The sequence below is a fragment of the Temnothorax americanus genome, unplaced genomic scaffold, assembly GCF_048541705.1.
Source record: "Temnothorax americanus isolate GAGA-0224 unplaced genomic scaffold, ASM4854170v1 Scaffold4, whole genome shotgun sequence".
Taxonomy (NCBI): domain Eukaryota; kingdom Metazoa; phylum Arthropoda; class Insecta; order Hymenoptera; family Formicidae; genus Temnothorax; species Temnothorax americanus.
The window spans coordinates 103,548-118,581 of record NW_027509547.1 but is presented as its reverse complement, the minus strand read 5'-3'; the positions used below and the strand labels follow the sequence as shown (position 1 = coordinate 118,581).

Below are 15,034 nucleotides of genomic sequence, written 5' to 3'. Positions count from 1 at the left end.
AAATATAGGGAAGCGCGAAGACATCTTGAGCGCGCGTCGTACGCGTATGCGCGTGCACGCGTCGCGGCGAAGCCTCGTCTTCATTCATTTTTTACCTTACGCGAACAGGAACAACACGTCGCGATCGGACCTAGAAAACTGCGACACCCGGAGATATTTTCCCGTCACCGCTGAATATCTCGCTGGAATTTTCCTCGAACGGCTCGAATCCTTTTGCATTCCGAGCGATTCCGAGCATTTATGCGCTTTTTACTGACCTGTGTCTAGGTACCTAGAGTAGTGTTGAAGCATAACTTATATTAATATAATTGATTAAGTAATACAAGAAACTACATTAATCTAGAAAAACAATTGTTACGCAGCTAAAGTGGACGAAATAAATGTTCATATAGTGAAAAACATGGAGAACGCGAGGCGCGTAGCGACAAGAACGGAATCTAGGCAGATATTTAAAAAAAAATACGAATTAATCATTTTTATCAACTTTTATTAATGCACCATACATTTCACCCATCTCCGCCACGTAGTATAAAATTGTATAAACATGGTATATAATATATTTATACATATATGATACATATCTATTTTATAATACATCACGATAAGCGACTAACTTGCCGGATGCGAAATTTTATAATATTTTGCAGATTTCAAGTTATATTTACCCTTACTAATCACCTTAAAATACAACTGAAGCGCATTGCACATTTTTGGAAGTGAATTTCTCTCAAAGAGAATAATTCAAAGTCTTGACACTTTCTATTTGTGCTCATATTGCGTGACTTTATTTTCATAATATATCTACGTATGTTGTATGTAATAATAAGAATTCTTAAGAACCTCGCGATTATGGAATGTAAAGTAAAAAGTGTAAATTCTTCAACGAAAAATAAATTTCATAACAAAAAAAAACTACTTTACACTCCAACACAAATCTTAAATTTTTTAAATAATTAATTTTTGTATTTACTTGATACTATTTACACTATATGACTCCTATACGTTTATTACACCTCTTTATAGAAATGATATTAAACGATCAAAGTTCCACGTCCGAAATTTCGCTTTTCACACAAGATTGACAAGATACTCGAAAAGTTATTCTAAAATAAAAAAAAAATTATAAGTATAAATATATAATTCATTTATGCTGCTTATGGTGCATTTACTGCATTTATATAACTGCGTTCGTATAACGGTGTATAATTACACCTTAGAGAGTGACAATGCAATTACATTATACTTCTTGCAACAATATATGGCTGATCGAGAGTAATTCGAAAGTTGTAAAATATAGTTTATATGCGATTCGATTTACCATCAAAGTACGATACAGTACGAGTGACCCTCGTTCCTTAATCGGAATGTAAAAACGCGTAATCTTTGCGTCTAGAGAGATACGCATATAATTGCTCTGGATTTAATTGAGAACATTTTACTACTATTTACCACAGCTAAATGATGAGCTGTTGAGATTATTTATATGTAATTATATATAAAACGTTATATTTTGTATTTAAAAGTACAAATGTACACATTATAGAGACCATTTGAAATGTTTATATCACTTGTCCCATGGAAAAAACTATATTATACTTATATATTGTGCAAGTTATTTTCTTCATTTGCGTGTACAACTATCGTTTTCTGCACAGGTTGACGTTTAAGGAGGTTGGTTACTCAAATCAATACGATAAGAATTGTTTTAAATTTATGGAGGATTTGTTTATGGGAATCTGTCGTCTATGCCAAAGTTGAAGACAATTGTCTGCATGGTTACTCTCGTCTCACTGTTATACACGGACGACATAGCAAAAATGTTACGACACCTGTAATGTAACTCTCGAAAGCATATTAAAAATGATAAGAATTTAATGAAAATAAGTGCAAATAATTCTTACAATATTTAGGAAGGACTTTTACGAAGACTGAAATGATTTGTCTACATAATTATCACGAACTTGTAAAAATAAAACAGCATATTGCAACATTTCCACGTGGATAACGTATTTGGGTTTCAATTGTACAAACAATGATTTAAAACCTTGAAAAACAGCTGATTAAATGCGTTTTACATAATTTATGTAAAACGCCCCCGCCGCCTGCCCCGCAACATGACGCAACCAACCTCCCCCTTAAGCGAACATCAATAATTCCTCGGAAGTTTTAAATTTGCATAAATTTACAGTGTTTCAATACGAGATACATATTCGAAAAGTTGACTCTACAAGACGAAGATATTAAATTGAAAAACTTCTGTACTACTATGTTCCGAATATCATTTCAGTGACTGAAATCGTGCACGAGAATATGAAATAATTTTATTATCAATTAATTTTGTAGAATAATTTTTGTATCACCAATATATACAAGGCTGTTTTTATCGTCTGTTTATTCCGACTGAAGCTTTATCAGAAATCTGAATCTTACAACACACTAGATTACATATCGTAATTATCATGTTTAAATCGTCATGTTTTAGCCAGATAGACAAGGAAAGATAAGAGCGCGCGAAAGAGACAGAGACGTGTTTCGTTCCGTATGCTATCTCAACAAATTTCACTTCGCGACATCTTACAATCTTGAGCGAAGCAGCTCGATCTTTTTGGCAGCGCGTTTCTGCAAATCAGGCAATTTCATGGCAAGCCCCATGTTCCCTTGAATCTTGACCTTCCCTTGGAAGAAAGCCTTTTGCGGATTCAATTTTCCAGAAATAAAATCGACGATGTCGGTGTCGCTGATCGTGAACGTTACATCGGGTTTGATTTTGCTGTTATACTCGACTTTGCCTTTGCCCGTCTTTGCGTTTACAACCCAAAATCCTTCGGCGCCTCCGGGACCGTTTATGACTTTAAATCCGTAAACCCCGCGCATTTTCTCGATCAAATTCTCATCGTCTTCCTCCATCGCGATTGCCAGCGTTTTAAACAGCACGTCCGCTTGGAACGCGCTCGAATCAGCGGCAACGTTCACGTTTTTCCCGATCACCCCTTGTCTCGGAAAGCCCAAGCGATAGAGAGCCACGATAACCGCACCGCCCAGACCTATGTTGTGCTGAAGCGCCAATTTCGCGCCCCGCACTTGCCTCTTGCCGGCCTCACCGCGAAGTTGCCAAGCAAGTTCGGCGCACTGCGCCAATCCTGTAGCGCCCAGAGGATGTCCCTTCGAAATCAAACCGCCGCTCGGGTTCACGACATACTTGCCACCGTAGGTATTGTCTCCGGCGTCCACCATCTTGCCACCGTAACCGGGAGGACACAATCCCAAGGCTTCGTAAGTGATCAACTCATTAATGGAGAAGCAGTCGTGCAGCTCCACCACGTCCACGTCGCTCGTCCCGTAGTTAACCGACGAAAAGACTTTCTCGGCCGCGTTTCTCGTCATGTCGTACCTGCAAAGCAATCATAACGCAATCGCACAGTGGATCGATAAACCAGCGATCTCGTCGAGAAGTACAACAGCTCCAGCTTATTTTCCATACCCGACAATATTCATGCACGATTTAGCGTTAAACGTCGTGGACAGGTCAGTGGACATTTCCATAGCCAGGATTTCGACGGCCTGCGATTCCAAGCGACGCTTACGAACGAACTCCTCGTTAGCTAGAACGACAGCCGCCGCCCCGTCGGAAGTGGGACAACATTGGAGCTTGGTCAACGGTCCAAATACCTTGGGAGAACTCATTATTTGCTGGATGGTGTATTTCTCTTGGAATTGAGAATATGGATTGTTCGTGGAATGCAGATGGTTCTTATACGCGATCTTTGCGAAGTGCTCGGGCTTCGTGCCGTATTTCTTCATATGCTCGATCCCGGCGTTGCCGAAGAGTTGGGCGGTGATGGGACCCTCGGAAAGGCCTGCGCAAACGACGATCGCGCGGTAAGCAAATTAATTACGTGAAATATTATTCTAGCTCGCGTTTCGGAATCCTATATCTCCTCACCCGCGATATCCGCCATGAGCTCGACGTGCTTATCCATGGGATTTGTGCGATCCATATACTTTGACATCAGAGAGCCACGCTCCATCTTTTCGAAGCCAAGCGCCAGGACGCAATCCGCGTTGCCGCTCTCGACGATCTGCTTGCCAAGATAGAGAGCGGTGGAGCCGGTGGAGCAGTTGTTGTTGACGTTGTAAATGGGACAGCCGCTGAGGCCGACCTCGTAGACCGCCCTTTGGCCGCAGGTCGAGTCGCCGTACACGTATCCAACGCAGACGGCCTTCACGCTCTCGTAGGGTACCCGCGCATCCCGCAGGGCCTTGGTCACCGCCTCCTTCGCCATTTGCGGATAATCAAAGTCCTCCCTGCGACCGGGCTTCTCGAACTTGGTCATCCCGACGCCGATCACGTACACTTTTGGCTTGTAAACCATCTTGGCGACGATTCTTCGGACGCGAGCGAAATATACTGGGAAATTTTCGTCGATCGAAGGAGCACGAATAACTCCGAACTCCGTTCTTCTCGCGAGACTTCCTCGCGTGCCGGGTGCCGGACGTGGAGCGTGGAGGTTGCGAAATGGGAAAACGGGAGAAACGAGGAAGGCCGAAAGAGAGAGAGAGAAAAAAAAGTGACGACGCGCGTAACGATGCTGCCGCGGCTGCCGCGGGACTGTCGAGCGTCGAGATCGGCCGCGCGGACTCCGAGACGAACTCCGTCCGGTGGACTTTAATCCTCCATGTATCGCGGTGAGAAGATTGGGAAAGCGCAATGACGAAGCGGTTTCCCCGAGTCACGACGATAACGAGCAACGATCGCCATTCATCGCCGTCTCGTCACTCGCCACTCGCCACGGCGCGATTGGCGAATGGCGACATTGGCGACCTAGATCGACGGTCGACGCCTCCGGTGAAAATGATACGCTTCGCGCGAGGCGTTAATTACCCCGCTGGCCGCTCGCGAAAAGGATATGTTTCCACCGAGTAAATTTTCCACGACGTGAATTATTAATAATAACAACAACACGCGCCACATGGATGAATCTTTATCTTTTGTGTTTTGTCGATAAGACTAAATAAAGGATTAATTATTTGTAAACTGATAAGAATAATTATATAATTTCTATTCCAAATTTGTCGATTTCCCGTTCGCTGTTTTACACGATGAATAATTCAGGGAGAAAAAGCGATTACGCGCGTGATTTATCGTGAAACTAATTAGTATAAGCAAGATGCGTAATATTTAAGAATCTTTTAAAAATAATATATTTTAAATTGAGAAAATTTCCAAATAGATATATTTTCAAATATGAGTTTCCGAGGCATTAGGCAATTATATATATATATATATATATATAAACAAATAATACATTCAATGTAATATGTATATCCTTATTTATAACTGCATTTATTTTTTATTATTTGCCTGAGTATCATTGTCGAGACTGGAATGGCAGAATAGAAAATCAAATTGTTTCGCACGTAATCTCTCTCTTTCTCTCTTCCTCTCTTTGCCACTTTTGGAGGTTCGAAAGTATGTTCACTCGTGTTCGCGTGAGGTGCGGAAGGTGTGAGTGAGGTGCAGGCCTCAGGTCGCCCACGAACGGACCCGTTCAAAGCTCCGCGCATTGGCGTAGGCCCAGGCGGACTCGCCTCGCGCGCGTCGATCAACGTCTACGTCTATGGCTGGCGCCGCGCCGGCCATGGCGGCTGATGGCGGCCATTGCGCGGTCGTGTTTTGGCCGACCGAAAAGATGGCGGACCGTTGTTTTCGAGATCGCTCGCGCTCACGGCACGTCGGCAAGGTACGGCGAGGCACGGCACGGCTCTGACTGAGATCCCGCGATTTCCGCGCGAGAGTTGACATGCCGCGCGCGCGGTAGATCGTCGTTGTTGGTCGTTGGTCGTTGGTCGTTGTGTCAGTGACAGTCGTGCGTGCGACCGCATCGTCTCGGCGTCAATTGTCGCCGCCGTTGTAGCGGTGGTGGTGTCCGTGGTGGTCATCGTCGTCGTCGTCGTCGTCGTGGTGGTGGTGGTCGTGGCCGTCGTCGTTGTCGTCGTCGTTGCTCCGTACAAAGCGACGTAAATCACAGAATCCCTGGGTCCTGACGGAGCGATTCCGACGACGCGTCGTCGTCGGCGCGTCGAAGAATCGGCGCGAGGACGCCGTCGAGTCGGTAAAACGGTCGCGCTCCACCGCGAGTTTTTCTAACCCCCCTGTCGCTATTTAACGCTCCCCCGCGAGAAGCGCGGCGATCCTATGGCACCGGAACGCCGTCGCGCGTGTTTCTCGTGGTTGCCCGCGTTGACAATGTGACGTGCCGTTGGGAGTTTACGATTTGGTTAACCGATGGATAACCCGCGCGCGATGGCGAGCAACGATTTCGACGCGGAGCAGTTCGAGCGAAGGCTCCACTCGCTGAAGGACTCGCAGGAATCCATCCAGGGACTCTCCGCGTGGTGCCTGGACAGGAGGCAGCATCACAAGAAGATCGTCGCCACGTGGCTCCAAGTTTTAAAGAAAGGTAAACTCCGAGTCATAGGCTTACTCGTCGTAAAGCTTGTTCGTTTTACCTCAACCTCAACTTCTTGCGCGGTCTTTTTCCTTTTTCTTTTCACGTTGGAGAGAAAAAGAGGAAAGATCAACCACGCAACTGTGCGACAACGTGAGGTAAAACGAACGGGCCTTGCGATTCTCATGTAGATCGTGTAGAAAACGTAGCTTTTATCACAGATAAACTCGCTCGATTGTGCGTCACGGTATGCGTGCGTCACAATTTTATCATCTTAAATATATAATTTTGAGACACGTAGCTCCCAACTATATAAAATTCATTTTTTGTACAACAGTGAAGGTGGAACATCGGCTCACGTTGTTCTATTTGGCCAACGACGTTATTCAATACTCCAAGAGGAAGAATTTCGAATTTGTGGAATCATGGGGCACTACTCTGCAACGCGCGACTCCCATGGTCCGCGACGAGAAAGTGAAGCATCGTATACTGAGAATTTTCAAGATCTGGGATCAGCGGCAAGTCTACGACGAGGAGTTTCTTGCCGATCTGTCCGGCTTAATTTCGGCGGCACCGAAAAAAAAATTGGATCCCCCGCCGACCGCTCAGCCCGAAGAGTTTCAGGCGGCTTTACTTATTTCTACGATGAGGTCTTGCGCGACTCTGGAACAAGCCACCGACGCCAGACTGCGCGATCTACGGGAGAGCAACATAGACGTCGAATCCGCAGAGGAGTTACGCGCGTCGTTGAAGGACAGGAGGCGCGTGGAAGATGCGGAGAAAGAGATAGATTTGGTCGCTAGGAACGTCGAGAATTATGTTCGTTCGTTGGAGGCAGAGATTAGGGAAAGGACGCAAGTGGTTGATTTGTTGGAGCAAGCGGATCAGTTTTATGAGACTCAACGTGGGGAAGTTAAAATAGTGACAAACGTAAGTGTTAAACTTTGCGAGGCGATTCAATACCGCTGATTTCTCATGTTACATTTTTCATGAATAGGCCTATCGGAATTTTGGCAGTCGTGTCAAAAATTTGAAGAAAAAGTTAGACGAGTTACTACCTACGTTCGTCTCGCCTATACCGTCGCCGGACGTAAACGCGCCCTCGCCGAGTCCCGACAGTGATATAGAGCTACCGGGAGACGAAACTCGATCGGTGAATAATCAGTCGGGAATGATAGACGTAGCCCCGCCGTCTATCTACGGTTCATATTCTCACGAGTACGATCCTGTACGACCAGTGCCCGCACCTGACTTGGTACAAGGCAACGAGTCGGCGGACTTTACCAATAATTTTCCCTCCTTTATCGGAGGAAACGTAGATTTTGGTAATATGGTAAGATAGAGCAATAGTTGGATACGTATTGTTTTGTAAAGGAAGGTTTTTTGTCATAAATGTATTCCAGACGTATTATATATTATTCTTTTCTGTTTTCTGTAGAGAAATTTGTTTGATGAAAATTCCGAGACACCTGCCGGGATGTCTCAACGGTACGATGAATCTTTAGAGGTAATTAGATTAGATAGAAATTTATTGTTCCCCTTGGGGTTACGATCTTTACAAAATCCAAAACTTACGCTACCTTAATTCTAACTTAGTCTACGCCTTATCCCTCTCGCACGCTTCGTACGCCTCGCACGCCTCGCACACCTCGCGCGTCCCGCTCGCATCGCACGCCTTCTTTAGAGGTTTAATTATTAGCCATGTATTTGCAAGATTCTATCAAAGTATGTGTTTTATGAGATAATATGATTTTCAGGCAAAACCGATAGAAGTAATCAATATGAGACCGAAAAATGAAAAGAACAATGCGGACTTCAATATATCTAGTTTCCTGAAAACGGTTCTTCCATCTTCCGATGGAACGTCGGATTCAGGTGGAATTCCGGGTCTAGGCCTGGACGTTTCTGAAAGTCAAGTGGAATCGCCGCAACGTCCCAACTATAGACATTCGCCCTCGTTAGGGCCGCATCCCGTAACGCCTGTGATCTCAAGAATGATGAGCAGTCAGGGTACGCCATCCCTCAGTGGGAGCGGTGGTTTAAACAATTGCCAGATGAGTCACAGTACCCCGTTGGCGGTTCGCAATCTGTCCGAGTCGCACACCCCCTCTCCGTATTCCAGTCAAAATAGTCAAAGTAATATAACTGGTCCCTTTGACGGCCCCACTAATGCTAACACAGTTAACCCTTTACCTCCCCCACCTTTACCACCACCTATCTTCCTCGATGATGAGAATTGTTACAACAAACTGCCGCCAAAGTTCCCCACGTGGACGCCGCCGAACGAGGGTATTAAAGACTCTGCCAAATGGGAGGAAAAAGGTATACGCGATGCACTGCAAATTTAAACATTCGCTTTTTTATTGTTGCGCAGCAATGCATAGCGTTCCCTATAGCAAATTTTGCTACATGTTCAGGCAAGAACAGTATGAATCCTACATGGCCTGGCGAAGGCGATGATAAAAACAAAAGTTCGTGGATGGATGGCGATGGAGACAGGTGGGACCCCAATAACGATTCCACATGGCCGGTCAGTGGCAGGACAAAAAATGATATGCTGTCCGAGACTCCCGAATCGCCGCCTATATATGAGAAAGCTGGTTTCGCTGAACCGGTGCGGTACAACGAGCCACAACCACAAGAATCTCTAAATACCACGGGAGACGTAGATCATAGGTAACACAGTTTCTACCAGAATTTCATTGTTCTGTTTTTATTTTTAGATTGTTGATCAATTGTCGACATGATTTTCCAGTCATTAAAAGTCACTTCTCGTTTACAGAGTGATTCCAATCCCAATGGCTCGCGAAAATCAGCTACCGTATCGTTTGATGAAAGCGGGGGATGTGGATCATCGTAATCTAATCAGTCTGACTGGCAGCCCGGCAAATCATCATAATGTTGGTGATTCGTCGCTGTCTTCTTTATCCAATAACAATAGTTTATGGACCACGGGCGATCAAGATTATCGGTAAGCTTTGTGCTACTTTCATGAGCATCTACCTATAGTTAGACATATACACGTTTTATAGCTAGACATATATATTTTTTATATAATTTTATATTTGTGTCTTATACATATGTATATTTAATTCTTATATAATTTATATAATTTAGGCGACACATGCAACCTGGTGACATTGTCGAGAGTGTTGATATGGAAATGTCGGACGACGAGACTGATAGCAAGCCAAAAGGCAGAGTTCTCGTCGATCTTAGGCAGGATCGCGACATGCGTGTAGGTGCACCGCCCCATCACGACATGGACATGCGTACGATACCTCTTCCGAGTATGGGAATGCCCGGCCCGCGTGATAGTCAGCCCATGCAAGATATACACTTGATACATTCGGGACCACCTCCACCGCCGCCGTTACCGCAGTTTCAGCATCAGGGTCAAGGTGGTTTCCGGCAAGAACAGTCGGTAGATTTTCATCCAAATCAATCAAAGTTTCAGCAGAACAGACCACCAAACTTCTTGCGAAATCAACAAGACTTTCATTCAAATCAACAAGAATTTCATCAACTTCGTCAATCGCAGCAGAACTTTGAGTATTGCGATAGAGAACACGATATCCGTTCCAAGCAAGATTTTTTGGCGGAATCGCCGGGACACGGAAGATACTCGACAGATCATCAGCATCAACACGACAATTCGCCCTTTCATAGAAACGAATGGAACAATCGTGGTGGTGGCAACCGTGGATTTCCGAGAAACCGCCGAGACAGGTACTCGGAAGATCACAATATACAAAAGCAGCGGAACAATCTGGTAAACAGTCGCAAGTCGAAATCGCAGGATCAACAGCATCACCAATCCCCGTCGGAGCTCCTGCCCAACAATCGATCGTTACTGCAACCACCTGATACCGCCGTTATCTTCGACGAGGAAGGTATACCGATCGGCATGCCGGAATTTAACCAGGACAACAGCACGATATCTAACAACAAAGTGGATGCTCAAGCAGAATCAGAACCCGATCCCGATAACTGCCAGAGCTCTTCGGTACACAACAACCAACAGCTGCAACCGGCTTATCAATTAGGCCCCGATCAAGAACAGCGGGCATCATCTTTGACCGAATCAAAAGATCAATCATCGTCGATAAATCAAGTTACGATTATTCCGATAAGAACGAATAACGCCGGCGATGAATCGCAGCAAAAGCAGCACGTTCCTATTTCAGAATGCGAGGAGCACGTTGAGTCGACCGAGCACTCCGATCTCGCGGAGAAGACAAGCGCGGTCGACAACGAACCGATTAATCCGGGACAGAACGTAAATTCCACGGACAGGGAGTCGTTAGACGAATCGATGAGTTCAACCACGTTAGGTAAAGAGATGAAGAGAACGGCGAACGGCGATTGCGACGAGCAAAGTCACGAAGAAGGAGCCCTCAATAAAAAAAGGCCTCTCTTGCAAAACGGGCCGCAAATGTTGAAGGACGACTTGTCTGGCCCGAACGGTCCCACACTGATGTCGGAATCTCATCCCGCTATCATGTACGAATATGATGGACCAAACTTCCGACCGCGCATTGGAGCACCTTACCCACTCTGGCGAGGCGGACCTCCTCCGCCTTCTCCTAGAGGAGGTAGAGGAGGTTTCAGGGGCGGGCCGGTAGGGCTGCCGCGGGGCCCGTGGATGGATAGGGGACCACGCGGTCCCGCAGTCAGTAACTTCTCACCGAGAGGATTGAAACGCGGAGGCAAACAGTTTTGGGGCGGCGGTGGTTTCAGAGGCCGGGGACGAGGCAGTAACTGGTAGATAAAGCGAAAAACTTTGAAAGACTCGACGACTCTCCGTCGTCATAATCCGACCGGATACATATGCGAAGCGCGTTTCGCACTTTGTAAATAAACGAACTGACACGCTTCGGCATTCACACGCGTGAGCGCTCGCGCGCGCGCGCGCGCGCGCCCACACATACATACACATATATAAAAGTAGACACAGATTCGGTTGGTTCCGATGGAACAGTGAGATCTTCGATAATGAAAGTTCTTCACGTTCTCTTGTGCGATTGATTCGCCTATATAAATATATAAATAACAAAAACTATATATATATATATACATATATAGATATATAGATATATCCATACTTAGTACATGTTTCGTTAAGATCTTAACAAATGTTAATGAAGCGGCTTGCGTTCGCATACATGTATATACATGTGTACACACATACGTGCTATTATCGATCCCAGTAAATGATTAGGAGCAACGTACGATGAATCTGGACGCGATACGTCGCTCATAGTCACTGCGATAATGATCACATTTGCCGCCACTCCCATAGGTTTTTATGTCAGGAAGGTTTGTGTTGTTCATGTATGCGTTGAGAGAACTACTGTGACGATAAATTTTGCCGAATCGTGAAGGAAGGTCGCTTTGAGCGAGGCCAAGCACCAGAAATCGCAAAAACTACGATATTTACTACAAATTTCCGTGTAGATTTACGAGAATGATCCCTATGAAATGATTAAATTGGCAGAAAATAAACTCTCTCTCTCTCTCTCTCTCTCTCTCTCTCTCTCTCTCTCTCTTTCTCTCATCGAAATTACGGCAGTTTCAATTTTTTGACGAATAACATGTGTTTCTGACCCGATCGCTATGGTCTATATTTCATGGGTCTTCTATTACTTCCTTTCCTCGTCCACCTTCAAAAAGAGAACTGCAGTCGTTTGTTTTCCCTCGCCTTTGCCTTCAGTCCATCTGACTACGTTCTCCATCGTTTTGTCGAGGTTCATTATAAGAGAAGAGAAAAAAGAAAAAAAAATGGAAAACATACAGGCGTGTCAATGAAGATTTTTAAAGTGTACTAATAAAATACAGTGTTTACGTTCTGGTCCGCTTCGTACATTTTCCCTATTGTTATTCTTCGTTTATATTACGTAAGTGATGAGTGTTTTTTCTCGATCGTAGAAAAGAAAACGGCAATAAATAATATCCATCAATAATCTGGAGACTCAACCGAAAGTCGCATTCAACTCGTTTTGTATTATGAGATTTATATATGAAAATTACAAAATTGTTTCGTTTTTAATATCGATTCGAGAGATAGACTGACGATTAAAAGGTGCTCTTGTAATAACTAATATTTTTCTGTATTTATGACAAAAAAGAAGATTGTAAAGCGAGTAAGGTTTTAATGCCGGAACGATACGCTTGCTTCATTAGCCATTTCGTCAAATTCTTTATTATTTTGCAGTTGATCGTGTATTCAGACGTCGCCAAATCATTAAATCGCGAATTTCGGGCTCTCGTTTAGAAATCTAGAAATCTTTTAATTAATTAATCAATTAATTTTAATTTTTATTATATTTTTCGAAAATTATAATTAGTTTTTATTTTTATTATATCGATCAGTACATTTATTTACTCTTCGGTTTTCCAACTGTAATCGATTTTATATTGTTCTATTGAAGGCAAGCGAATCGTTGCAGCATTCAATCCCAATATAGCAAGTGCAAAAGAAAAATCGTGAAATTATCTCTCTCTCTTTCTTTGTCTCTTTCTGGTGGTTTAATAAAATAATACCGAAGATCTTTTTCTCTCTTTAGCTTAAAAGTTTACTCGTCGAAACCGTAAAATTCCCGTTCTCGACGACGCCGTTTTACCGACGCACACAGGTCATTCGCGACTCGTAAATATATTGTTATACAATTACTGCGAGAACGTAAAACGCGCGTATATACACCTATACCATCTCGACGTGTATATTTAACCCGTCGTGCTTTTCCCTTTTTTCTTTTCTTTTTTTCTCTTTACGAGAATTTTGCGATCTCGACACGCACTGCCTTATGCATTACTCATCTTTGATCTTCCGCATGTAGCTGCAGAAGTACGAAGAAGAGAAGATGCGATTTATCGATCCGTTTTGTGGCTCGCCGTCCGCAGTCCGCTTCCATATTCCTTTCCGACCCCGCGGTGATGGCGATTAAATTAAATTAGGGCACCTCTTCCATCGGTCGGCGATACGAAAACGAAGACGATATTGCTCTAGATCTAGATTACTCGTGAAGGGAAAGGAGGGAGGGAGGGAGGAAGGAAGAGATATGCGGAACACTCCTCTCGTGAAATATGCGGCCGCAATGCAATTTCATGAACAGGATGGCAATATCCGAAAAGTCGATCTTCGAAGATCTCTTGTGTCTATTGTTGCGTAATATATATGGAGAGATATTAAAAGGCATAGAGTGGTGTAAGTCAAATTTTTTAAGATATATTGAGATTCGTGTGCATAAATGCAATCTATACAATATATAAATTGCATCTATGTGCACACGAGTCAATATTTTAAAAAATTTAACTTACACCACTATGGCTTTTACCCCTCCATACGTCGAGCGGTCGGTGGTCGAGCATCAGACTCCTGACACTTTCAGAAGATGTAGGATGTAGGATATATCGAAAGATATATTTGCGATATAGGCTGTCTCGGAGAGATGTAAATTAGTAATAGAATGTTATCCCCCGTGTATACAATTCACGATGTTTCTTCCCTTTCTTTAGGAGAAAATAAAGTCACGCAATAATTTTTCTCTCTTGTAAAACATCGCTCACGAAAATATTAATAAGTAAGGCATTTTTCGATATATTTATTATGTAATTAGTTGAGGTCGTGTGAAGCTGCACTTGATTTGTGAGCTTAAGTAAGATAATTGTTAATTAACGGCATGTTACAAATAGATAATTTTCTGTTATCGGCTTAAGTTTTGCAGCATAAATAAAAGAGTTCCTTACAGGCGTTAAAGTGTTAAACAATCGAAGATTTATTGATAATTACAATAAAAACAATGTCGAATGAGTTGTTTTTCAATAAACAGGGTGCTCCTGAGGTGTACATTGACGGCGAAATCATGTTTCTTTAATAATTATTTCATTTCTATTTTTTCTTTTATATTAACATAAATATGTGTTTGATGTTAAATAACGGAAAATAGAAGACGCTGTTAGCGATAGAAGTTACACAATATAAAAAAGTACTTAATTTTCCTAATTTGTCTTTATTGCATGAAAACAGCAGATCAGTGCTTACTTGAATGATAATTTAATACTTGCTTTCTCAAATCTTTTTAACTATTACTGATATACATCACATTTGAGACAGCCTGTACATTTGTGTACATACTACTCTTTTTCTCCCAGAAAAAGCACTTGAAGTTTCGATAATGGAACCGTTCTTCATTATCGAGAACGTGCAACTTATATAAATTTAGTATGAAAATTCTAGCTGGAAGTGCCTTTTTCTCAGTAAAGCGAAATCTCAATCTTGCATTTTGTGCGGAGAAATATAACGCATTTTATCCTCCGATGGGGAAGGGGGGAGTTGTATAAATTACAAATGACAAAATTACAAATGCTTCTGCAATTTAATTTAACTAGTCGATTATATGCACGAATGATGAAAGATGAGAGAGTGAAGATGTGTGTGCGTATGTATGTGTGCACGAGAGTGAGAGAGTGGTAGAGAAAGAGAGAATGGGGATGTGAGAGAATGAGAGAGGGTGAGAAGAATAATCGATCCAAAGTTCTATTAATAACCGAGGCAGCGAATTATACTGTACATTAGATTAATG

General features: G+C 43.2%; 2 protein-coding genes and 1 long non-coding RNA gene across 4 annotated transcripts; 2 read left to right on the top strand and 1 right to left on the bottom strand.

Moving 5' to 3' along the window:
* Positions 1–20: 20 nt before the first annotated feature.
* Positions 21–912, top strand: LOC143902534 (uncharacterized). The gene is made up of 2 exons (XR_013258397.1): positions 21–267; positions 363–912. It is a non-coding gene; the product is annotated as an uncharacterized LOC143902534 (long non-coding RNA).
* On the bottom strand, positions 471–4,512 carry Scpx (Sterol carrier protein X-related thiolase). The gene is made up of 3 exons (XM_077415520.1): positions 3,944–4,512; positions 3,482–3,857; positions 471–3,391 (listed from the first exon to the last, which is right to left on the bottom strand). The coding sequence occupies exons 1-3, from the start codon at positions 4,371–4,373 to the stop codon at positions 2,575–2,577; spliced, it is 1,623 nt and encodes a 540-aa protein (XP_077271646.1). The 5' UTR covers positions 4,374–4,512; the 3' UTR covers positions 471–2,574.
* A 794-nt stretch (positions 4,513–5,306) lies between these two features.
* Positions 5,307–14,593, top strand: LOC143902527 (uncharacterized). 2 transcript variants are annotated; one of them, XM_077415512.1, is made up of 8 exons: positions 5,307–6,461; positions 6,787–7,379; positions 7,447–7,782; positions 7,888–7,956; positions 8,207–8,771; positions 8,846–9,125; positions 9,232–9,420; positions 9,567–14,593. In XM_077415512.1, the coding sequence occupies exons 1-8, from the start codon at positions 6,287–6,289 to the stop codon at positions 11,215–11,217; spliced, it is 3,858 nt and encodes a 1,285-aa protein (XP_077271638.1). In that variant the 5' UTR covers positions 5,307–6,286; the 3' UTR covers positions 11,218–14,593. The 2 variants fall into 2 exon arrangements, with proteins under 2 accessions (XP_077271638.1, XP_077271639.1); XM_077415513.1 differs by having other exon boundaries at positions 5,308–6,461; positions 8,867–9,125.
* The last annotated feature ends 441 nt before the right edge of the window (positions 14,594–15,034 follow it).

Bases quoted from the DNA above. Each gene is read 5' to 3' on its own strand.
- LOC143902527 (XM_077415512.1), top strand. From the start codon at position 6,287: ATGGATAACCCGCGCGCGATGGCGAGCAACGATTTCGACGCGGAGCAG. The intron at 7,783-7,887 runs GTAAGATAGAGC...TGTTTTCTGTAG, and splicing joins ACGTAGATTTTGGTAATATG to AGAAATTTGTTTGATGAAAA. The intron at 9,126-9,231 runs GTAACACAGTTT...TCTCGTTTACAG, and splicing joins ACGGGAGACGTAGATCATAG to AGTGATTCCAATCCCAATGG.
- Scpx (XM_077415520.1), bottom strand. From the start codon at position 4,373: ATGGTTTACAAGCCAAAAGTGTACGTGATCGGCGTCGGGATGACCAAG. The intron at 3,858-3,943 runs GTGAGGAGATAT...TCGTTTGCGCAG, and splicing joins GCTCATGGCGGATATCGCGG to GCCTTTCCGAGGGTCCCATC. The intron at 3,392-3,481 runs GTATGGAAAATA...ATTGCTTTGCAG, and splicing joins TCGTGCATGAATATTGTCGG to GTACGACATGACGAGAAACG.